The sequence below is a fragment of the Schistocerca serialis genome, chromosome 2 (assembly GCF_023864345.2).
Source record: "Schistocerca serialis cubense isolate TAMUIC-IGC-003099 chromosome 2, iqSchSeri2.2, whole genome shotgun sequence".
NCBI classification, from domain to species: domain Eukaryota; kingdom Metazoa; phylum Arthropoda; class Insecta; order Orthoptera; family Acrididae; genus Schistocerca; species Schistocerca serialis.
Genome location: NC_064639.1, coordinates 134,452,965 through 134,478,811, shown reverse-complemented (window position 1 = coordinate 134,478,811; position 25,847 = coordinate 134,452,965). Strand labels below are relative to the sequence as shown.

General features: G+C 43.5%; 1 protein-coding gene across 1 annotated transcript; it reads left to right on the top strand.

Annotated features, from left to right (window-relative positions):
• The first annotated feature begins 454 nt into the window (after positions 1–454).
• LOC126455465 (hemocyanin A chain-like) lies at positions 455–25,020 on the top strand. Its single transcript, XM_050091217.1, has 10 exons — positions 455–560; positions 3,268–3,401; positions 5,289–5,658; positions 8,627–9,033; positions 11,447–11,611; positions 13,189–13,317; positions 15,106–15,415; positions 17,598–17,734; positions 19,218–19,325; positions 24,656–25,020. Exons 1-10 carry the CDS (start codon positions 482–484, stop codon positions 24,839–24,841), a joined length of 2,025 nt encoding a protein of 674 aa, XP_049947174.1. The 5' UTR covers positions 455–481; the 3' UTR covers positions 24,842–25,020.
• Positions 25,021–25,847: the final 827 nt, after the last annotated feature.

Below are 25,847 nucleotides of genomic sequence, written 5' to 3'. Positions count from 1 at the left end.
TTACCAGCATCTTTGACGGTGGTCTAAGATCGGAATAAACAACACACAAAGAAAACGTAACACTCCAGGTGGTATCAAACGATTTAAACTATTGCAAAAGCTGTCTTCGATAGATGGAAATTCGCCAAAAGAAACTCATGTCGAACTCGATACCTCCAGACCACCTCGTAAACTGAAGCACCACTCTTACGAACGACCACAGCAACTCGCGAGTGTAACAGCTATCGAGAAATCTGGCGACACTTTCAGCCTCATTGCACTCCTCTTGCGCAGCACACGCCTACCCAGCGTAGCATCAGCAGGTGCGTGACGTGTAGTCTGCCTTCCAGGCGGTAACACTTGCGCCCGGCGCTGCGCCCGAGTTGCGCACGGTGGCCGGACAGAGACCCGTGCGGCGTGGCCCACCTTAAATACGCCTCCGTCCAGCGGAAAGGCATCGCTGGCTCCGGCCAACAGCAGCAGCAACAGCAGCATCAGCAGCATGAGGCTCATGTGGCTAGCGGTGCTCGTGGTGGCCGTGGCGCTAGGGGGCGCCCAAGCCGGGATCGGCGACGTACCGGGTAAGTCACCTGCCTCGGAGTGCACATAACACCTCCTACATCTCCCATAAACTCCTTCCGAGTTTAATGGCAAGGGTCCGCCAAAATGGAATGCAATTAGAAAATTAACTAAAGTTTTGAATCAAGGAGCACAGCGCTGTAGATGGTCACTGCACTTGCATTGAAACGATTTTATTTTAATTCGTTTCGTAAAAAGCACGTCATTGGATTCTCATCAGTTGAATGCACAAAACTTTTCTTTAGTAAGGCCTAAATGCAACTACAAATCGGGATAAAAAATTAAATAAATCAGCCCTTTAAATCATAGCTCAGTGTAGTCCAGATGATGACTCCTGATTAAAGCTTTAATGTTATTTCCCCTCACCCGATAGACATCACAGCATTTCCCTGACTTGAATGATATGCATTTACACCCTTCCACTGAAATTACTAAACTGTGATTGCGAATTCCTTTAGGAAACAGCTCAGGAGCAAAGGAAACCAGAAGATTTATAATATCGAAGAGTAAACTAACATTAAATATATCCAACAGTTCTGGCAATAGATCTGTCTCTTCCAGAGGACATTATCAGTGTTGATTCTCTCCCTTTTCCTCTTTTTTGTCTACAATTGTGTCACTATAAATCTGTGTTAACGCCACAGTCACTTTCATCATTTATGTCTTGCTTTCTGCTTAGATTTGACAAGCATCAGTTAATGTCTGCTTTGTTTGAATAGAAGCCTTATTCGTTAGCTTCTACTCTCAACTCCCAAACCCATTTGTCGCAACTCCTCTCTGACACTGATGACTTTACTTTCTCACCGAGCGAGGTGGCGCAGTGGTTAGACACTGGACTCGCATTCGGAAGGACGACGGTTCAATCCCGCGTCCGGCCATCCGGATTTAGGTTTTCCGTGATTTCCCTAAATCGCTGCAGGCAAATGCCGGGATGGTTCCTTTGAAAGGGCACGGCCGACTTCCTTCTCCGTCCTTCCCTAATCCGATGAGACCGATGACCTCGCTGTCTGGTCTCCTTCCCCAAAGAACCCAACTCAACCCAACTTTCTCCGGGCTACCAGAGGCTATGTGTTGTCTTTTGTGATTTTGGAATAAGCTCAGCATTATTGCCTCTGACGTTATAATGAATGTTGATGTTTACCCTCTAAATTTTTCCAATGCAACTCTGTAATTCTGGCTTTCCATAAAAGATAAAACTGAACCGAAGTTCTGAAGTTTCAGTTCGTAACACAAAAGTTTCTATTTGCTTAGTCGGGAGAATTGTGTCACTGTTTGTAATGTAAACGGTCCCTATTCCGTTCGATAAGAGTATTGTTGTCTAACCTGCTACTTTCACCCTAAGTCGTTTTGAGTAAATAAGACTGAATTATGAGTAAATAGCGCTGGCAGGTATACTCGACCATTCCCTCGCTGTGCAGTTTTGTAATTGTTGCACAGAGTATTTTCACTATAATTTATTGTTCCATATACCATTCTTGTTCGTCGAGAGCAGTCAGCACTGAAGAGCTTCTGCAGTCTTCGCGAGCTTAAGGCAAATTTGTTTCTTATAGTCATTACTTGTTCTACTACTTCGGTACCATTTTATAACCCTGCCTCCTATTCGTATCTTTTACGTCCACTGGCTTCTATTCTCTGCGATTTGTTTATCTTTACAGTCTTTATTACCTATTACAATCAGTACCCCATAATGAACCGTTCATTATCAAATTTATTATTAATCCGTGACTTAGGAAATGTAGCACCGAGTTATTTATTTTTCGTAGTAGATATTTGCTAGAAGACTCTTTACCTTCTGTTTAATTTTAGCTATTCATTTCATACTCTATTTGTGCATATATCTTTCGCACATGGTCACTGTTTAAGCTTCTTTGCTATGATGCCCTCCAAAAAACTGATTTCCAATTAGGGACTCATGTCTGACCAATAAATTTATTTTTTTGAACATGGCTGTTCTTTAGGTACTCAGCCAAAACTTCAGTGCTGAATTCATTCATTTCACTTTTATGCTTAAATTTTAAGCGGATTGTAAGCATATATAAGTATTTTTACTGTTTAGCTTGAGAGAACTATTAAATCACCACAAGTGTACACGTAAAGGTAGTAATCGAACATTCGAAAGCGTAGATCTCACTATGGAATGAGTATAACACTTCTCATGTTTACTACGTACTGCACAAGAAAAGTCGTAATAAATTGTCACCTATACCTTCAGTTGCTCTTTCTTTTGTCTTCTCTTCATCTTACCTACATTCCTGAAACTTTGTCTCCTTGCTCCCCTTTCATGCTTTTTTTCTTTTCCTTAAGTTGTGTGTTAAGCAGTTACGTTGTCATAAAGCTTGTCGATCATTATGCAGAGAGTGCGAACATTCGATGGCATAGCTCTCGCTATGGAAAGATTACAATACTTCTCATGTTTACTGTCTACAGCAGAATAAAAATCGTAATAAATTGTCAGCTATTCCTTCAGTTGTTCTTTCCTTTGTCTTCATCTCTCCTACCTACCTGAAACTTGTTCTCCTTGCTCCCTCTTCATATATTTTTTTCTTTTCGTTTTCAGTCACAATGTCATAAAGCTTGTCGATCATTATGCAGAGAGTGAAGACCATCCCCTCATTCGAGAGGTAGTGTGGTTTCGGGTGGTATATCGGATGTTGTCGTCCTGTAACGCAGGCCAGCGAGTCTGACCGCTTTTCTCCTTGTTTTCCGCAGCGGACAAGCCCTTCCTGATGAAGCAGCGGGAAGTCCTACGACTGTTCAACAAGGTCCACGAGCCCAACCGCTACAAGGAACAGGTCGAGCTGGGCAATGCCTATGAGCCTCTCAACAGCCTGCCTCGCTACAGGGTAAGCTCTCCTCGCGTATCTGTCTTCCTATAGTATAAAATTAACTGTCTCTCCCATATAAATGTCTGTCCTGTGCATTACCAACAGTGGAAGTTCGGTAAGCGTGCACGCTAATATCGGTAAACATCAACTGCCAGGAAATCTTCGTATTGGCATTATTTCGAGCGACGTGAAATAAATTACTTGAACATTGCTGCAAAAATTTATTCGAGTACGTGAAAGCTAGGATCTCTTCTTGCTTCAGGACCATTAATTTGAAAGCCTGTCTAAGAGGGAAGTTCCGTTCGTCGTACTTTTGACAAATTACAAAGCAAGTGACAGTGTCAGAGACAAATAGTTTGTGATTAACCAGATAAATTCTCCCATAGGGGAAAAATAAGAAAATGGAAGGCATCAGTGTGGGGGCAGGAAGAGATAAGATACAAAAACTGACACTCGCGCATTACAGATGTGTATAGAGGCGTATGTAAGGTCTCATTTTGCCTTTAGCTTACGAGGTAAGGTAAAGTTCCAGGTTCTGGCTCTAAATGGGCCAGTCATGACCGACCTACCGCCACATAACCTTTTACTGATGGTATCATCGGATGCGGTATAGAGGGCCATGTGGTCAAAACACCGCTTCCCACTCGTTCTCGGCTTTCTTGACATTGGAGCCCCTACTAATCGGTCGAGAAGCTCCAGTGGGCCTTGCGAGGCTGACTGCACCCCGTACCAGTCCTTCCACGAAGAAAAAATCCCTGGCAGTACTGGGAATCGAACCCGGTTAGTTCCCACAGCATTCGGCTGCGGAGGTTGACCTAGCTTGCGAGAAATCGTAATATTGCTGTCGGTCTTCCGTGGAGTTTGTAGCTTCTCTCACGATTGTACGAGGGCTATCCAGAAAGTAAGTTCCGATCGTCCGCGAAATGGGCGCTACTGTAAAAATCAAAAATGTTGTATTTGTAACAGCTAGCCACAACTCCCAGCTAATTATCTAAATAATTACCGCTCCGACTTAGACATTTGTCGGGGCGTTGTACCAATTTTCAATACCCTTGTCGTAGAAGGCAGCCACCAGTGCTCTCCACTAATTCTCTACGCAGGTCTACAGCTCGTTGTCTGTGCCAAAATGTTGCCTTCATAGTCACCGGTACGTGCGAGCAAAGATGAAACTCAGGCGGTCAATTGCGGTCTGTATTGTGGGTGATCAAACACTTCCCACTGAAAACGCTGTAGGAGGATCTTCATTGCCCCTGCATAGTGCAGCTGAGAATTCTCACGAAGAAGGAACGGCGTGACAGTTGTGTTACGTGGGCTGCACATCTTCAGGCGAAATTTCCCACCAGGCCCTCGTACTTGGCGGGAGACACTATTTTCTAGGTACATTCACGTGCTCACTGTGCGCTCAGAACTGAAAAGAGCGTTGTGACGCGACCGACGGGCGTTCTACAGACACTGCCCAAAAGATCTGTGCAAAGCTTCATCGGATTTTTACAGTGGTTTCCATTTCCCGGCCGATCGGAACTTACTTTCTTGATAGCCCTCCTATCCTGATTTGTAATCAATAGTGTTACGAGCGACAGGAGTTTATATTTTTTGTCCATTGATCCTGAAGTTTTTATACCAGTAATAGGGTTACATCTTCAACTCTCAGGGTATCTTAATGTTAGAATAAGCTTTTCGTTTTACTACCCGGCGTTTACCCCGCATCTTACATTTCCTCGTTCGCTGCTTTCATAACTCGAAGGCAAAGCCTGCCAAAATAAGCAAATCGGTTTCTCGGAAGTTAAGCGTATTGCAAAATCTTGTACGAGAATACTTGTAGTGTTTGCCGGTGAAGAATATTTGTGCAGATGCTTGTTTGTCTCAAGTTACTGAGGGTGGGGTGTTGTGATCTGCCGCCCGCAGAACCCGGCCCCAGTGAAGCAGCTGGTGCGCCTGTACCGCGCCGGTTCGCTGCTGCCGCGCGGCGCCATCTTCACGCTGTTCGACGACACGCACCGCGAGCAGATGATCCTGCTGTTCGAGTCGCTGCTGTACGCCAACGACTGGGAGACGTTCCTGCGCACGGCGGCGTGGGCGCGCGACCGCGTCAACGAGGGCCAGTTCGTGTACGCGCTGTGCGTGGCCGTGCTGCACCGCGAGGACACGCGCGGCGTGGTGTTGCCGCCGCCCTACGAGATCTACCCCCACCTCTTCGTCAACTCCGAGGTCATCCACGCCGCCTACAAGGCCAAGATGAGGCAGGAGCCCGCCGTCGTGCACATGAACTTCACAGGTCAGTCGCCCCAACGACAAGGGCCAACCCCATTAATTAAGCAAGGCATGATAAGCGCCCCAGCTATTCCTACGTTCCAGTTTTTCAGGGGTACTCGGACGTAAATACTTGTAACGTTCCTCCCGGGGATATTTCACGCAGCATGCCCCTTTGGTTACGTTAAAATCTCACCTCTCATGTATTATTTCACACTGAAATCGTTATTTGTATGTTCAAAATGCTTCAAATACTAAAGTAAAGCGACGTTTCGGTCGTGTTCCAATGGCCTTCCTCAGGGCAAAGACTAACTAGCTAAGTTTTTTTACTTGAATTACTTGAAGAAGCACAGCAACTAGCCATTTTTTATAGTTCTTTATTTACAGCAAGATGCGTTTCAGGTTTTCGTATATCCCTCAGTGGCGAAATACATATACATCTTCGTCACTTGAAGATGAGTGAGATGCCGAAAAGAGTGTTGACATAAGTAAAGCTTTATAAAAAGTGGATGACTGCTGTATTTTTACAACTAATTCAATCCACAGCCAAGGAGCTCAGCCACTATTATTAGGAGACATTCTTTCTTTACTTCTTCTTCTAACGCTTCTAAGAGTTACGTCCTCAACTTGGAGTGCTGATTTTCTATTTATGCGTGTTCAAACTTTTCTTCCTCTCGTAACCACCACAGACCTTCCGCTTACATTTTTTACTAACGGAATCACGAAGTAATGCACCACACTCGTGGAAACGGAAGAAACTCACCAGCTGACGATATCAAATGGTTCAAATGGCTCTGACCACTATGCGACTTAACTTCTGAGGTCATCAGTCGCCTAGAACTCAGAACTAATTAAACCTAACTAACCTAAGGACATCACACACATCCATGCCCGAGGCAGGATTCGAACCTACGACCGGACTGACGATATCTTCGAAATAGACTGTATAATTATAAAAGTCATGAGTACGTGCCTATTAGTAGGCATTTAGGAAGAACACAGCTACGTCAAGCAATTATTTGAAAAACCTCATTCCTTGGGGGACAAGAGCGTAAACAGTTTTACGCAGTGATCAGACAACTTTAAAGGAACAAATAAGTATTCGTGCTATCATATCTCAAAAGGTCTGCCTTTGTGATTAATAACATCAGGCTATAGCACGTTACTACCAAATATTTGTGTGCCAGCATTTAATTTACGACCGTAAAACACATAAGCTCTGTCGTCCCTGTACATATTTATACTCCTTCAATGAATTTGTTGATGGCAGTACTGACTCAATTAGAAAAAACTACAGCGTTCATTCAGTGAAAATGAAACAAAAAAACTATATACGCTACAATGGCACTTCCTTAACATTGATCACAATGTGTACGTTATCAGTAGATTTCATTTTCAATAAGCTTCCATCTGAACTGGAAAAAGAAAATGAGTGCTAGATCGCAAGTATTCAAAAGTAAGTTGAAAGGTTACCTTGAGGCACAGTCCTTATATTGCATACGGGACTTTCTCACCGTAGATGATAACTTTTCTCTGTAATGTGGTCTTTATACTTATACTCCCACATTTTTGTTTCGTTTTTGTATCTAGCATGGAGAATGGAGTCCATGAGAAATGCATTACAGCTGGAGATCCCTCTGTATGGACAAATCCATCTAGAGGCAGAAAGTTACACTGAAATGTAGAATGTGAAACATAGCTCTGCTGGCATAGGGACCAAGAAGTGATTCGTAATGACCGGTTGCAGACTCTAAATCAGCCACTACTGCTACCAAAACACACACCATAAAATTCACGTTATGCCATTACCACATTGGGACTGTGTGAGATTCATAATGTCAACCGCATATGCATTCGCTGGCTAGATACAGAAGGAAATTAGACTGGATACCTATGGAAATGATTAAAATTAAAGTAGTGCCTTCCTACAACTTTTCGACACTGTTGACCACGGGGAGTATAAATATTTATAAATTGCTAGTAACATTCTTCTTAATAGTTAGCATTAAAATATAATGCGTCAACACGTGTGTGTGTGTGTGTGTGTGTGTGTGTGTGTGTGAGAGAGAGAGAGAGAGAGAGAGAGAGAGAGAGAGAGAGGACGTACTAACGTGTTTACCTTAGTTATTTGGAATTTACTTTATCACCGAAAGATGCAGAAGCTTCTTGGCCACTGGACTTACTGAAGCGTTATCGTTTATGTCAGTCTCTCTAATTCACAAGTTTCTAAGGTTGACAGGACACTGTGAAATATCGTCCTTAACATGGCATAGAGCAGTTTTCCAGGAACTTTCCATACTAGCTAACTGGGCTTGCTAGGAATATTCTAATGCCCGCATTAAGAAGTAAAGTAATTCGATCATCCATTCAACATTTTTTCTGTTGTCCCATTATTTCTATTATTTTCTATTATCTTATTATTTCCAGACTACCAGGCAAAAGTGACGTACTGGCAGAAAGCGTAGCTCCCAAGTGCCACCGTGAATGTATTTTAAAAGAATAAAACTGGTTCGTCCCATATTAGACACAATATGCGATCTTGTCCGTCGGTCTGCAATAATTCGTTTACGCACCAAAACGGCTATCAGTAGCCTGTAAACAGTAATCTGCCACTGCAGTTTAGTGCATATGTGACTAGTGATGGGCTAATGAACACGAGTGTCTACAGACTATGTTGTTTTATGGCATATGGATATGTGTGCTCGCACTATATAACAGCGCCAACAATGTATTTAATAGTAATGACAGCGACACATTTTAGATTGACATGGCCTAATATCCATAACATCTTCACTCAATAATGGCTTAAGGCCGAAATTTCAATCGTGAAATAAAGAAAGTGTTATAGTCAGTGACGTAAATATGATGTCTTTTATGAAGTTCTACATGACTGTGAATCCCAAGTATAAAAAGTGCATCCCTGTAAGTCTGAACTGGCCGTGTTCGTGTACCTAGAGACCAATAAAATAAAACAAACCCTTGCAATATTGTAGGAACGATCCGCAACCCGGAGCAGCGCGTGGCCTACCTGGGAGAGGACTTGGGGATGAACTCGCACCACTCGCAGTGGCACATGGACTTCCCGTTCTGGTGGAAGGAGGACGAGTACGGCATCAGGAAGGAGCGCAAGGGCGAGCTCTTCTACTACATGCACCACCAGCTGATCGCCCGCTTCGACCTCGAGCGCCTGTCCAACGACCTGCCCTTCGTCGAGCCCCTCTACTGGACGGAGCGCATCAAGGACGGCTTCTACCCGCAGACCACCTACCGCGTCGGAGGGGAGTTCCCCGCCAGGCCCGACAACTTCGCCTTCCACGACCTGCAGAACATCAAGGTCCAGCAGATGATCGACTACACGCGACGCGTCCGCGAGTGCATCTCCCAGCAGGCCGTGATCACGGTAGGTGTGGTCAGCCGCGCAAGTGCATGGCTCGCCTGTACCGAGTGCACAGGTTCCAGTTACGCTTGCATAGAGTTGCTCTTACATTTGATGGAATTATAGGCGTAACTCAAGTCCCGATGGTTTGATTCTCAATTACCAACACATTGTGTTCCCCTCATAACAAACCCTGCTCGACTGCATGCTGCAATAACCGACACGAATAACTGTACTCTGTAGAGTACGGTGAAGTGCTCGGCAGAGCGTACTTCCAACTGTACCATTTATTAGGGCTTCTTCCCAGTCCATTAGTGTAAGCAATTCGGGAAAAATGATTGCTCAAATCCTCTGTAGTTAGTATAATCTGACCTTCATAATCTCTTAGCAACTATCTTCAAGTTCTTGCCAGTCCAAGTTTCTCAGAATCTCTATAATGCTCCCTCGTGGGTCAAACAAACCTGTGGCCACTCATGGTGCTTCCCTACTTTCTAAACGTTTAATATCACATGTTAGTCCTATTTTCTATGGGTCGCACACACTTCAGCAATTGTCTCGCACAAGTTTGTTGTAATCAATACCTTTTGTAGATTAATTGCATTTTCCCAGATTCATACCAGTCAAACGATGTCTGCCACCTGCTTTACAACGACTGGAGCCTACGTGACCATTCCATTTCATATCTCTACATATTATTTCACCCAAGTATCAACTATCAGTCGATTGATTGTAATTCAGACTTATTGATATTGTATTCATATGTTACTAAATTGTTTCGTTTTGTGGACTGCAGAGTTTTATATTACACACATTAACAGCTAGTAGTCAATCTTTGCACCAATTTATACACGGACTTTTTCGGACAGTACTTCATTATAAACAATCCCATCATCTACAAACAATCTGAGGTTACCAATAATATTCCCTGGTAGCTCATTAACACACAAGATGAATAACGAGGAACCAACAAAGTCTCCTGGGGCACGCTTGAAATTACGTATACGTCTGTAGACACCTGCATATCTAAGATGACATTCTGCATCCTCCCTTCCAGAAAACCCTCAGTTCAGTTGCAAACTTCATTTTATAGCATTGTGTGGTATTGAGTAAGTTGCTTGTCGATAATCAGATAAGAAGAACGGCTAAAACCACGCTGCTTTCACCCATTACTTTCAGGGTGTAACGTGAGATATATGTGAGCTGGATTTCGCATTTGTGTCGCAGTGGGTAGTTCGGTACCGTGAACAATCTTCAGTCCACATCATCGACGAGAGGATCCTCATTTGTTGGTCTTGTACTGTCTAGTTCTCTACTCCGTTATTCACAGACTTCATTAGGCACTCCCGGACAGTTCCATGATAAGACTACAACTACCAGGTACCTTTGGCGTTGGATAACAATGTACGACAGCCAACTGCTACCTCAGAGGTGAGGGACTATATATTCGCTTACGCGCTCTGTGAACAAGTTTTCTGTGAACGAGTTTATCCTTACGATCTTCTGCTAACAGCTCATATTTCGTTGTACACTTAAGGCTTGAAAACGGGAATTTAGCAGAGCACGTTACATGAACAATACATTACCTGCCGTCGCAGTGATCGCCTGTGCAAAATCGGCCATTCTTCCCAAGGACACTTCAGTTCCGTTAACAGTACTTTTAACCCCCTGCTTTGTGAGGGTATACTGTTACACGTAAAACCCAGCAGCTACACTCTCCCCATCTCTTTATTACTGGTAGGAAAGGGATTGTCAGCTCGCTCTCCTGTTTCCTGTCTGTGAAATCAAACATTAAGGATCGACGGAACTGGCCGTTCACAGCCTGCTTAAATGACGAATTACGGAAATTTAGGTAGCCTATTGTGAAAACAACTTATCTTTTCACTACGCAAACTTGTTTCGGCACATTGTGCTATCATTAGTGAGTAGTTTTATTGAGGTATTAATCTCTAGAATCTTAGGATTTTCTTTACATTGTTGTATAGGTTACCATATCTTCCTTATGGTTATGGTTTTCGTGTCCATATTAATGCGTTGCAACGATACACCCAGTAACACGGTACACGTTTTTAAAGAACAACACTCGTTGAACTTCACAAAACCCATACGATAATAGTTAAATGTTGAGCCTGTCAGTACTGCACGACTTGGTCCGATGATATTGTGCTGTGCAATAGCCTCATGTTTCTTATTTTTTCCGAGTATTGCAGAAGATTTGTTTAAAATCTCATTCACATATATAACTATAGTTTAGGGGTTCTTTTTTGTGGCCCTTGTAGATAGTTTCATTCATTAATCTGCTTTCTAAATGTAAAGTTACTATGGTTGGTCAATTTTAAACTTCTAAACAGCCACAAGCGTGGCAGTTGATTGTTGCGTCTATCACACCGCTACTGATGCAGAGGGTGATTCACTTTTGAATTTCTGCTCTGTCCCGCAGGAAACCGGCGACCTGTACAACATCAGCAGCCCGGAGGGCATCAACGTCCTTGGAGAACTGATTGAGCCGTCCACCGGATCGAAGCACCGAGAGTACTACGGCGCGCTCCACAACTACGGCCACATTATGCTGGGACAGATCACAGACCCCAAGCGCAAGTTCAACGTGAGTATCCCACACCTGCTCGTCAACAAGTCTTACGCACTCTCCACATCGCAGTAGGGCTTTGCAGCAAACACGAGAGAGAACTGAATGTTAAACAACTCAGTAGTCTTCCAGTTGTCTTGAAATGTTTGTTCGAATTCTGACGTCACGTCTACCACATGTCAGAAACACCGAAGAATTTCGATGTGCATGGCAGAAGGACATAAAATACCATTCTCGACACGTCTTTCCGTGCAGGCACCGTTCACAGCAGTTTGTCGCGTCATCGACACGGCAGTCCGAATGTTAGTTGGAGAAACTGTGATTCTCCTAAAGTTGACTACCCAAACGACGCAACTGCGACACCGATTACGGAAACCCGTCCTGTCCAATACTTATCCAGTGCATCAGCCGGTACATATCTTCACTTGAATTTTAAGCCTGTATACTTCGACCTGAATAGGTCTTTGTGCTATAGAACTACAAGGAGGGTAAAAAGATAGTGAATAACGAGAACGACAGTTAGTTCTGCAAAGATGCCAATAGTCTAGTTTCCTGACATTGCACAAATTGGTATCACAAACATAGATTTATTCAGAAATGCTACATACTGAAGTAAAAAGGTAATGAGTGAGTGTAAGCTATATCTTGACTATGAGAGAAGGATAATATACCGATACAAGTTTGCAATTCCCGAGGAAGCTTTCCAAACGTGGTCAGGTTCTTTCCATTGAATTCAGGGCTGTTCTACAGTGTGAAACTGCAACTAAATAAGTAGGGCATTACCACCAAGTAACTACGGTGTTAGTTGTCGTGTGGATAGAGAGTAGAGATTTTCTTTTATACTGCATTTTAAGCTGAAACAAGGTATAAAAGATATATTTGAGACATATTTGTAATTGGACAAACTTTCTACAAAGAGAATAAGAGTACGTTTCCTAACTCCAACTAGAATCACCGTTAAACTGTAGCATAGAAAAGGCACAGAAAAGTTGTAGGGAATATGTGTAACCAGTACAACGGAAAACCAGTCCAAAGTAACAAATTTCACTTTTTTTATTCGCTCGATGAGTAGTTTTGGGACGGGACCCATTTTCAAATCATCGTAACATAGTCAAAAATCGTATTTCCAGAAATGCAAAAAACACTTTTGACTATGTTCCGACGATTTTAAAATGAGCCCCGGCCCAAAACTAATCATCGAATTAATAACAAAAAAGTGAAGTTCGCAGCTTTGGACTGGTTTCTCGTAGCACTGATCAACAGACGTTGCTGACCCGCAGCTTTTCCAGCATGCTGGAAGTTTTTAGACATGTGTAACAATGTGAATGTGGAAGGGCTAGAAATAAGTCAAGTGCAAATAAATGATGTCAGGATTTGCACTTCAGCATCAGTTTCTGTGTGTCATCAACAAGACGAAAATAATGAAAGCAGAAATAAAACTGGTAAGAAATCGATACCTTTGACTCGAAAAATGGTGACAGATGATTAGAACGAAATTGACATTAATCGTAACGAAACATAAGCAACACGGCGGATGACTTCTACTCTTAAGACGTCTGAGATGTCACTAATGACGCTTCTCTGTCCGTTTGCAGATGCCACCTGGAGTGATGGAGCACTTCGAAACCGCCACGAGGGACCCCGCCTTCTTCCGGCTGCACAAGTACATCGACAACCTCTTCTACGAGCACAAGGACCTGCTGCCGCGCTACACCTCGGAGGAGGTACAGTACTCAGCTCCTATTCTGCCCCGTGCCTAACCTACCTCATCTGTTGCAAATTCTGCTCCTAGCTGCTTCGTAATTCCCAAAACACACTCATCGCCCAATCAAACAGATGCTTTCACTGCAAAACAGTTCGATATTCAGAACAGCTGACAGCAAACATAAATAAGATATCGAATGATCTTCGTGTTCTACAGTGGAGCTACTCAGGTCTTCTTGCCATATCTGTGTAAGCCTTTCGCAACTGTATTTATATTAAGCAGCAACTGCGTAGCGTATTAGGCAAGGTATCACTTGCTCCTCTTCCCGTTTGATTCACAGCACGTAAAGAGGAGGGGGAGGGGGGCGGGGTGCGATAGCTGGAGAGTGCCTATATGCTAAGTGCAATCAGTTATGATAGTTGCCAATAACCATAGCAGTGTTCTCAAGGGTCTAGGAAGTTTTCTGACCAGTGACCTTCGTAGTGACTAGAAAGGAGGCAGCTAATGTTGTTTCTATACGAGGGGGGGGGGGGGGGGGGAGGGTACAGGTTAATGTACTACTCTGATGCTTTACAAAGGTGACTACGTTGTGACAGGGTTACACTGGCTCTTTGCAGTATTGACCACGTGCTTCTCTAAATGTACCACTTTCGCCATACTTCAGAAGCCATGCACTCTTCCATATCTGTCGCATCCGCATGCCTTTCGTGGCCTGCCTGCAACGTTAGACAACCACATTTTAACTACTTAATTGTTGATTGTAGAAGTCAATCTCTCTTCCGTACCTGTCACATCCTCATGGCTTCCATGGCCTGCCTACAATATCAAACAACCACTTACGTCCTTTGTACACCTACAGAATAGTTTCTTATGACTCCACATGCAAATTTTGTAACGAGTCATACCTCACACCTCTGCTTTATACAGCCAGATACAGTAATAGTTGAGTACATTTTCCGTCAACTATATTTCTGTCAGTTTATTTCCTACATTTCTTGCTTGCTCCTGATTACTGTCTAAGTACAAGGAGCTACGCATCCGCTACCTTCTTCTACCAACACGTCGTCAGTATTTTACATCTATTGCAGAAATAACATGTACATTTGTCGTTTATACCTGTATTAATAATTTAATACTTGGAACATGTTTGAAATATTTGCATTGAGTAGGTATGTATCAGCGTTTGGCAGACTACAAACTTCCATATACCACCGATATTACCCATTACGTTACTTTTATCGCTATAGACAGATTCTTTTCGTTAACTTCGGTAACCCTCTTTGCTCAGACCATGGACAAGACTTTCCCTCATTTCTATTATTCTTGATCTGTGCAGCATAGCAATATCCGTCTCTAGCATCCAGTATGCCGAGGGAGAGTATTTCCGCTCACTCCTCCGTCTTCATCTTTTGATGCCCCAGCACAAACCTGAAAAATGTTTCGAGTCACTCGCGTCCTCCTCGCCAACTGACCATTTCACACTGCTGCATATTAGTACCTCCATTAATATGTTTTTACACTCTGCCCGCTCTATTGAGGACAGTGTCAACTGGTCGTTTCTCAGACGCAGAAATTCAGTCCAGCCCGTATATTTCCGCCATCTTCTCGAGATATACCACATTGACCCATCACCAAAAGGTAATCACCAGCTTAGAAGAACAGAGAACATTATCATAAATCTTACTTAAAGACCACATTCTGAACTTTCTCTTATCGAAGACTGATATCATGTACTCTCTTCATTGCTCATTTCTGTATGTGTTGGGCACTACGAAGATGTTGCTCAGACGCGACCTTACTCCCACAGCTCGAGCTGCCAGGCACGTCCATCGAGGAAGTCCAGATCGACCCGCTGGAGACGTTCTTCGAGTACTTCGACGTGGACCTGCTGAACGCCCTGGACGACACGGAGGAACTGCCCGACGTCAGCATCCACGCCCGCGTGCGCCGCCTCAACCACAAGCCGTTCGTCTTCAGCGTCAGGGTCAACAGCGAGGCCGAGCGATTCGTCACCGTGCGCGTCTTCCTGGGACCCAAGTACGACTGGTTCGGCCAGGAGATCCCCATCAACGAGAAGAGGCACTACATCGTCGAGATTGACAAGTTCGTCGCCAAAGGTAGGCACCGCACCAAACACCAAGTATCGGCAAAGACAGGGGAAATACTGAAGACTCTACACTTGTTACGAAATGCGGTTCAATCTTACCGCACTGGTTTATGACTTCATCTGCACCAAAATTTCTATCAGTATACGCTTTGTCAGTCAGCGTAGTTCCGCCAGGATATCGCGATGTCTACACCTACACACATGCTCCGCAGGGCACTGTGAAATCGCGTATGATGCGCGGGAAGTCTTGTCTCTATGGTCCCTACTGGAGTGGAGGGCCTTTGCATATTCGTGCATTCTTCGCTTGAAATGTTGTATGTAGTTAGTGTCAAATAAAGCACCTGCCGATACAGCTTTCTCAGGCCCTCGTGTGAGCCACACGAATGAGGACCATTGGTGCTGCCCTTCTTTGTTTTCGTTCAGCATCTCACTTAGTCCTAATTTGTATGGGTTCCACACACTTGACAAATATGCCGCATAAGTATTGTGCTGGCAGTCTCCGTTACAGGATCGACTGAGCCTGTGAAATAATTCTCCTTTTCATTTCCGCAGAAATTGTTACACCCAAGTTTTTATAGGCACTGACTGATTCCAGTTGTGAATTGTTGATATTCCAGTCACTGCGTTTCTTGAAGTGCACAGTTTTTTGTTTCAGTGCATTTAAAGGGCGTAGCCAATTTTAGCACCATTTTGAAATTTTCTCGGATACGTATATCACGGTGTTCATCACATCGCAGGATTTATCGTTGTATAATTTTGTTCCGAACTTTCGGTCCAGCAGATGAAAATAATAGACGTGAAGGTAACAAACACAAGAAAGTTTGTATCACATAGTCAAATTATACGAATAACCATCCGAGAAGAGCCTAATGAAGAGTCTAGACTGGCTGTGTATGCAAATATAATGGCAATAAATTAGCAAAAGATCGCAATTAAAAGATAAAATAAGCAATTGAAACTCACAATTTTAAAACCATTTACTGTTTTCTCTATTAATAAACGAAGAATTCCACGTGTCGTGTTTACTTCGATTGAAATTTCTATGTTGAAACGACGAGGTTGATGTATAAAGCTATTCAGAGATGTTTCTTCCACAACTGCTCGAGACATCTTCAGGTATTTGGCAGTTGCTGCTTTATTTGTGAAGAAATTTCCCGCATATGGGGCCGAAACATCAGTCAATAATGTATCACCTTCTGATTGTTATTTTGGATTTACATCTTTTTTACAGGCACGGAATCATAAACCTCTCATCTAGAAAATGTTGGCCAAGTGAAAGGAAATTTGCTGCTGTTAACGTTGCTAAGATATTTACTGTTTAGAGCATTTTCATAGAACTTGTCATATACAGGGTGTTCAATTTATCTGAAACAGTGAAATATCTCGAAAATTGCACAAACAATTTACAGCTAAAAGTTGTTCGCCGTAGATAGGGACATTCAGTGATGTCAAACTCGACCCTCTACCCCACCGCGTTTGCGGGAGCAGGGCGGCAACTTCGACATCTTAAATGCAGACCCACGTTTTTATCGCAGATTCGAATTATAAGGAAAAAAAATTATAAGTTTTCTCTGAAACATTTTTTGTTTCGCCAAAGGTGGCCCAGTAATCGGAAAAATCAAAATAGATAGCAATAGTGTTTCAAAATGCTATCCAATAATACCTCCTCGCAGCTGAGGTAGGATAACAATTCACTTCATAACTTTTAATGGGAAACCCTAATCTCAACGTAGTATTCCTTCGACAAAACGAAGAGGGGATTGCTCAACAAACCACTGTGGCGATTAATCATAACACGTAGTGCAGTCCTATTAAAATTTATGCAATAATTAACTATCCTACCCTCGCACCGCGTAGTTGGGGTGGGGGGGGGGGGATTGATTCAAATATCATTGGATGGCGAAAATTATGTATTTTCTTTTGTAGAATCCGAATCTGTAATGAAAATAAGAGCTTCCTATTTGACATTTCAATGTTGCCGTTCTCCCCCCACTCCCACGATGGGGTGAGGAGGGGGTCGACTTTGGTATCGTTGGATGTCCCCCTCTGAAACGAACAAATTTTAATTTTAATTTTTTGGTTCCGATATGTAGTTCTCATGGTATTTCAATGCCTTCAGATGAACTGAACACCCCTATACGGCTGAGATGGATAGCCTGATGCAACCTGTTGGGTGGCCTGTGTGTTTACAGTGAACGCCGGCAAGACCGTCATCACCCGCAAGTCCAGCGAGTCCAGCGTCACCATCCCTGACCGCGAGACCACCAAGGTGCTCACCCAGAGGGTGGAGGACGCCATTGCCGGCAAGGTCCAGCTCACCGTCAACAAGGTAGGCCGCCAACTCCTCCAGGAATCGCACACCTAGCGTCAGTCGAGGTTATGGCTAACGGATCAACGGGTTCATTGTCGAAGGACAGTCAAAATCGTTTGAGACTCTTCAGGCATGAGATCCATTGACTTCGTGGTAAATATTATGTCGCTTTGGATCATAGAACTGCCAAAGGCGTTTGGTACTGTATTTATTGTATTTATCCTCGAATCAACTAAAGGGCTGTGTTCTTTTTAACTGAACTTTTAACTTATTTAGTGGAAGAATGGACGTTTCAGATCTTGAACTCTTGGAGGTCTGAACTCTGCCCCTACTGAACGTGTGACCAGCGCCTTAACTATCACATCAGCTCGCTCGGTCAAAAGGACTGAGAGAAATCCGAGAAGGGTCAGCACAGATATGCGCCGCTCTTCTGTAGCACTGCATTAGGTGTGTCTGAATTTCGAATCCTGTGCTCCTGGTCCAGTTGACGGTGCAGCAGGTATACGATTCCACAATGCGACACCTTTATTGGTTCAGAACCGGGGAGGATCAAGACTGTAATTCACTACAGAAGTACAGACCACAGCCTGTGACAACTTATGAGCTGCGAGGTTCACACTTTGCATTTATGTTATACGTTCCAGGCAGTGGTAAGAGACACTCGGCGCAATTCACAGGAGGTAACTTTTCATAAATGACTATACATAACTAATGAGGAGGTATTGAAAAGAACTGGGGAGAAGAGGAGCTTGTGGCACAACTTTACTAGAAGAAGGGATCAGTTGGTAGGACATGTTCTGAGACATCGAGGGATCACCAATTTAGTGCTGGAGGGCAGCGTGGAGGGTAAAAATCGCAGAGGGAGACCAAGAGATGAATACACCAACCAGATTGAGAACGATGTAGGCTGCAGTAGGTACTGGGAGATGAAAAAGCTTGCACAGGATAGAGTAGCATGGAGAGCTGCATCAAACCAGTCTCAGGGCTGAAGACCACAACAACATATACTTTGTCTACTGGATATACTTCCTTATGTAGAACGTTTTTCCTGAAATTTTCACAGATTTGGCAAGAATAGTGTACTATTGACGTCGGTCTCCAAGACAAAACGATTATATAAACTGCCAGAAGGAAAACGGGTTCCGATCACGACCAGCAATAAGATATTTCTTGGATGGGAGGCTGGTACAACTTTCACCCAGTGACACCACTGAGAGGCCATAGAAGAAGAACAAATAGCGTGTCCGGTGCAGTAATGTCTTGGTCACTAGCTGAGAAATTAGGTCACTGTTCTGTTAAAGTTATGGCCGTAATGTTTAAGCAACGTTAGTTGAGCTGGGATGTGTGACAACTCGGCCGTCCTGTGTGATACCTAACTCGTGCTCTAGTTCACAGCCCTGGTCTACAAGGTACAGCGTTAAACACTTTGTAATACTTCTTTGTCGCAGATACGTGTTAAGAAATTTGATAACGGTTGTTGTTGTTTTTCTTTTTTTTACAGGACGTACGTCATTGCGGATACCCAGACCGCCTGCTGCTGCCCAAGGGCCGACGTGACGGAATGCCCTTCACGTTGTTTGTCGTCCTCACCGACTACGAGAAGGACAAGGTGAGTTTCCTCCTGTTGTTGTTGTCGCCTTCAGACCGAAAATTGGTTTCATGCACGTTCGTCTATCCAGCGCAAGCCTCCTGATTTCTGCATAACTACTGCAACCTTCCGTCCACTTGAACCTTCTTACCCTAGTCAAGCGCTGGTCTTCTTCTATAATTTTTATCTCCTCCACACTACATTCCGATAGCAAACCGTTCGTCCCATGATGCAGAAAGATGTAACCTATCAACCGATCGCTGCTTTCAGTAAGATTGTTCCACAAATTTCATTCTTTTCAGTTCGATTCAGGATCTTTTCCACAGATGCGCTATCTACCCATCTAATCTTCAGCGCTATTCTGTAGCATCTCACTTCAAAAGCTTCCATTGTCCACACTACTGCTTATCACTCACGTACCACTCCCACTGTCCACCCAGCTGCTTGTCATTCTCCTTTCATTTTCGTAAAAGGCTACATCATAGACTAATACATTCAGAAAAGGCTTCGTAACAAATTTTTTCTAAATTAAATTATAAGTAAACTCCATCCGAACAAACTTCGGAAGGTCCAACAGTATACCTTCAGACCGCCGTATCATACTCAGCCGACAGGAGTTACTCGATGCGGATATGGTGGGGCATGTGATCAGTACATCGCCCTCCAGGCCGTTGTCAGCTCTCGTGACCGTAACTGCTACCTCGCAGTGAATTAGTTCCTCAATCTGCCTCACAAGGTCTGAGCGCGGCCTTCTTGCCAACAGCGCTCGGCAAACACAGATGGTCACCCATCTAAGTGCTAGCCAAACCCAACGCCGCTTAACTTCGCGAACGGGTGTTACCGGTGTAACAAGGCTGTTGGCACTTAAATTGTATTACGTACCAATTGTCTCTTTTTCAGAAACACCTTTCTAGATATTGCCGGTTTTCAATTTATATGCTCTCTTCCTCAGTCATCTCGTTCTGCTGCAGAATTCGTGTACTACTTTTAGTGTTTCATTTCATGCTCTAATCGCATGATTTAATTCTACCTCATTCCGTTAACATTGTTTTAATTTTGTTGATAACCATCTTAAAACCACTTTTCAAGACACTAACTATTCCGCTCAACTGCTCAACCATGTTCTTCCTTGTCTCTGACGGGATTGCGATGCAGCCATCAAATCTCAAAGTTTTAGTTTTTATGTCCCATATTTAATCCAGTTTCCAAATTTCCCTCTGCCTTTCTTCGCTGTTTTTCCAACTTACAGACAGAATAATATGGAGGATATTCTAAGCCCCTGTCTCACTCTCTTATCTGCTGTTGCCCACCTTTCATGTTCTTTTACTCTTATTACTGGGTCACCCGCTACCACGTACTCAGTTTTGTTTTTGTTTATTTTTAAACTCCACTTGTTATATTCCTCAAACCGCTTCCGCTGCACGGAGGTAGAGTCGCGCACTGTCTTCGGCACTTATCACCTGGTGCACACCGGATAGGGGACAGTACGGGCTATGATCGCCCGCTGACATTCTCATCGGGTTTTATCTGCTTCTGTGTGACTTTAAAAAGTCTCCCATATAAATTTTAAATAACATAGGAGTCAGTGGACAGTCCTCTCGAAGCCCTTTGTAAATGCGGAAGTTCTCTGATTACACATTACCCACTATCACTGAACGACTCTATTATATAAGGTATTACGCTTTGTTTGTCGTACATCGCGGTCTATGTTACTTACAGTTTGTGACTAGCCACAATATGGATGCAGCGCAGACAAAGACGGCAGAACGATTAGCTTTCATTGCTTCTCTTGGCTCTCAAGTTAGTCGACACAGGACGGAGAGCTAGCTGCCCCGATGCTATCCTTGTGCAAACACGGAGCAGTTCTGCCGTGTACACTGCGGTCCCGCCGACTGTTTCTCCAGCATAAACGTGTTTGAGCTGGCGGGCGGCTCCCTTCTGGGCTTAACTGCCCGCACATTGGCACCCTCCCAGCGCTGGGACTAAACCGCCCGCGCACTCGCATTCTCCCTCCCACTGCTGCTGCGTGCTCCTGTTGCACGCTCGTGTGCTTTCGTGTTCGTGGCCTCAGCGTACCTAAAGTTGCTTGTCGTGGCGACACTTAATGAGAATTAATCTCGTACTGTGAAATCGATAAGTCATTAGGCTTAAGTGCCAATAGCCTTAAGTGACATTAAAAACAAGTATCTAGATAATGCTAACGGTAACACGATGGAGCAGGGTTTTCAATAGTTTTCTACGTTAATAACTTTGACGAGTGATGGACTAAACGAGGTAATTTGGTGCTTTGCTAATCTACAGCTAAATATAGGAGCAATTTCGCATAAACACCGACCTACCAGAGATGCGTCGTACGCTTTCTGAAATCTTCTTATGGCATGCATGGCATGCGTTTCTCCCTCACTGCGACACGAAAGAGGCGAATGCGAGAACTCAAGAGTGGGACTTAAGGTTGATATTTTCATACGGGTCCTTTATTTAGTGTCTAACGCAAGAAGAACCTTTCTTAAAAGAATCATCGACTGCTCACAGAATTTCGTGGTTTGTTTTCAGTGTCTATCTATCGATTGGGCACTGTAGTAGATGTTACGAATAGTTGACTTCCAGTGGAAGAAATAACCGGCAGTTTGTCTGTGTTTAGCGTAACACGAAAATCGTTCTCATCGAACTTCGCAGTGGGACTCTGCCATCATATTTAAGTAGCCGTCATTGCACACAGTGATTCGTAAATGAACTATGAAACACTCGCAGTACAGTCTGCTGTCTAAGAGAAGCTAAATATGTGCAGGTCGTCGAAGTTCACGAGTGTACAATATACAGTAAGTATTAATGGAGGATATGCTTACAAAAATCACAAGACAAATCCTCTGAATTCTAAACAAAAGCGTTGTCGATAACCCTGACAAATATGTACAGAGCTAGAGTTGGCGAGGGGATTGCGAATCTACAGAGAAAAGCGCAAAACTAAATTTTCAATTGGCATGTCATTCGCCATACATGACTCGCCTCCGCCACTCTGTAATGCAAAACAACTTCTTCCATGAGGTAAGCCGTATTCAGATATGAACTATGCGGTGCAGAGCGCCGAGGAAGTGAGTGCAAAGTACAATGAATGCTCGCCTACAACACAACACATTCGGGTGGTGTAGTTAACTACATTGACTCCACATATGGCCGATAGTTCGAATTTGACCGAATTATTTTGAGTGGTATACACCCATCTTTCAGTCGAACCGAACGTATACCCATCTTTCAGTCGAATATATATATTGTGGTGTCACCGCCAGACACCACACTTGCTAGGTGGTAGCCTTTAAATCGGCCGCTGTCCGGTAGTATACGTCGGACCCGCGTGTCGCCACTATCAGTGATTGCAGACCGAGCGCCGCCACACGGCAGGTCTAGAGAGACGTCCTAGCACTCGCCCCAGTTGTACAGCTGACTTTGCTAGCGAGGGTTCACTGACAAATTACGCTCTCATTTTCCGAGACGATAGTTAGCATAGCCTTCAGCTACGTCATTTGCTACGACCTAGCAAGGCGCCATTATCATTTGCTATTTATCATGTGATGCATGTACCGTCAGACCGATGTTCACCAATTATGGATTAAAGTTAGGTACTCCAGAAATCACGTACTATTTTTGCTACTATAAGACCTTGACCTGTTCCAGAGCTCACGCCAGCCTGCGTGAGCTAAACGCGTGCCTTTCGGCTTCCTCTCATAGTGGGTTGGCTGTCTCGCCAAGTCACAACATATATATATATATATATATATATATATATATATATATATATATATATATATTTCAATCGAGTGGTAAGTCTTTTTCATACCTAGTTCGATTCAGTACCTCCTAATTTTTCGTTATCCAATCAGTTCACCTAATCTTCCTACATCCGCACATTTCGGAAGCTTCTATTCTCTTCTTGCCTGAACTGTTTATCACCCACTCATAATTTCGACACGACGCTACCTTGATGAAAGATTGGGTGACACTTAAATTTATATCCGATAGTAACACATTTCTCTTTTTCATAAATAGTTTTGGTGCTATTGCCAGTCTCCATTTTACGTCCTCACTACTTTGGTCATTGTCGGTAAGTGGTTCCGAAAAAGCAAAATTCTTCTACTACGTTCTTTAAATGTCTGATTGTGATATCTCAGGCTTTATCTAATTTCCACGGCATCCTAGTATAATTCGACTAAATTTCATTACCCTTGATCGAGGGAGGTGGCGCAGTGATTACCACATTGGACTCGCATTCGGGAGGACGACGGTTCAAACCCGCGTGTGACCATTCTGGTTTAAGTTTTCCAAATCGGTTCAGACAAATTCCGGGATGGTTCCTTTGAAATGGCACGGCCGACTTCCTTCCCCATCGTTTCTTCATCCTAAGGGACCGATGGCCTCGCTAATGGTCCCTTTGCCCATATCAACCAACGAACCATTACCCATGATTTGTTGTTACTGTATTCGCCCCTTAACCTGTTTTCACCATACTAATCATTCCGACAGCTCAGCTTCCAAGTCCCTCGCCGTATCTGATGTAATTACAGTCTCACTGGCCAATATTAAAGTATTTCTTTGGTCTCCTTAAATTTTGAATCCATTTCCATATTTCTCCTCGGTTTCCTTCATAGATTGCTCAGTGTACGAATGTACTGACATTGGGGATAAGCAACAGTAGTATCTCATTCCCTTGTCAACTACTCTTTCCATTCATGTTCTTCGACTATTTAATAGTGCAGTCTGATTACTTTTCTAGGCGTAGATGATCTTTCGCTCCCTGTATTTTATACCAGCTACCATCAGAATTTCAAGGAATATATTGCAGTCGACATTGGCCAAAAGTTTGTCTTAATCTACAAATGCTGTAAACGAACTACGTCTTGCAGTTTACGTATTCATAATAAAGCTTTCGTAACTATCCAAAGTGCATAATAATTGTTATTATTGACTTCGTCGTTTCTTTAGTAGTTTCGAATCACTGTCACGTCCATTGTCAGATGGAACGAATAACTGTTAGAGTAAGACGAAAATTTTCTGGGTAAAAGTCAAGTAATACATCGAAGGAAGTGATTCTGAAATTTGATGTGGATAAGAATAGCATGTAAACTTCTTCCCGCGTAATCTAAACAGCAGATTTCTTCGCAGAGTTGCCGTATTTGAATTTGGTAGCCACTGTATACAAAACGTAATAGAGCTAAAGAGTAACTCGCAGCATCTTTTTGTAGGACTGAATTTCTGTTCAGTATTTTACGGCATTTATATCCATTACTTCTGTTTACCACTTCGCGGTTTGTTTTGGACGGTGACGTTCGTTGACCACGTGCTGTGTCTGCCTGCAGGTGAACGACCTTCCCTTTGACTACGACTACGGCGGCTCTGTGAGCTACTGCGGTACCCTGGGCCACCGCTACCCAGACGCCAAACCCATGGGCTTCCCCTTCGACCGCCGCATCGACCAGGACAGCTTCTTCACGAAGAACATCTATCAGCGCGACGTCACCATCACATTCAAGGGCAGCGTCTGAGCCACACCGCCTCCGCCGAACACGCCGCAGAACGCCTGACTCAGAGCAAGGAGACCAGCATCCTCAAAGCATTCCTCAAACACTCGGACGACAACAATCTGCACCAATGCTGCTGAAGTCAAATGTCCAGATACTCTGCGTCTCAACTCAAGAATGAATCTCAATCTGCTACGTACCGGACCAACGACTTTGTATCACTTATCTAAACTCGTTATGAATAAAAATTAATTTTGCTGTATATTTCGTTGAAGCACGCTCTACAGTTATTCTGACGCCTTTCCCTTAGCCTAGTAACCCTTACACGTATCTTACAGTATAAATTCATATTTCCAGTTACCTCTTATGTCAACGTAAAATGTAAAGGATACATCAATCATTGCTTTGCTCTGAACATCTTAACGCCTTTCTACTCAAAAGCGAATACTACCTTCAGAAACAGTCTTACCTCTCCACATGGAATGAGATTTCATATACATATAAAGGAATATAAGAACTCACAGTAATGAGAATATGATCCAGTATCCAGCGACAAATAACTAAACTTAAACTTTATCAAGAACAGCCACCGATGCATTAACTGCGAAAACGCGTTGTTTATAATGGTACCTGGTCGCAAAGATGCATACCCAGCAAAGAAATAGCTCACTAAGGAGTATCTAATTCTTCGAGATTCAGAGACACATCATACGACTCGAAGATGCTTGGATCAAACTCGTCTAGTTCATATCATAAAATTTAATGGGGATTTCGCTTACATCACTTCATATCACATCACAGAAGAAATGCTTTTGTTCATCGTAGATCTACATAATGCATTAAACTGAAAGAGTCTCGATTGGTGATAAAATTTCTTTCAGTGAATAATGCAGTCATCAGGCGAAACCCAAAATCGTCTTTCAGTGATCCAAAACTCAGGGACTACAGGTCGAGACAGTTTCTAACAGACACTAGAGTGCGATTTCAACGCACAGAAATCATCCTAAATGAATTTAATCTCAGATGTACC

Bases quoted from the DNA above. Each gene is read 5' to 3' on its own strand.
- LOC126455465 (XM_050091217.1), top strand. From the start codon at position 482: ATGAGGCTCATGTGGCTAGCGGTGCTCGTGGTGGCCGTGGCGCTAGGG. The intron at 3,402-5,288 runs GTAAGCTCTCCT...TGCCGCCCGCAG, and splicing joins ACAGCCTGCCTCGCTACAGG to AACCCGGCCCCAGTGAAGCA. The intron at 19,326-24,655 runs GTGAGTTTCCTC...GTCTGCCTGCAG, and splicing joins CCGACTACGAGAAGGACAAG to GTGAACGACCTTCCCTTTGA.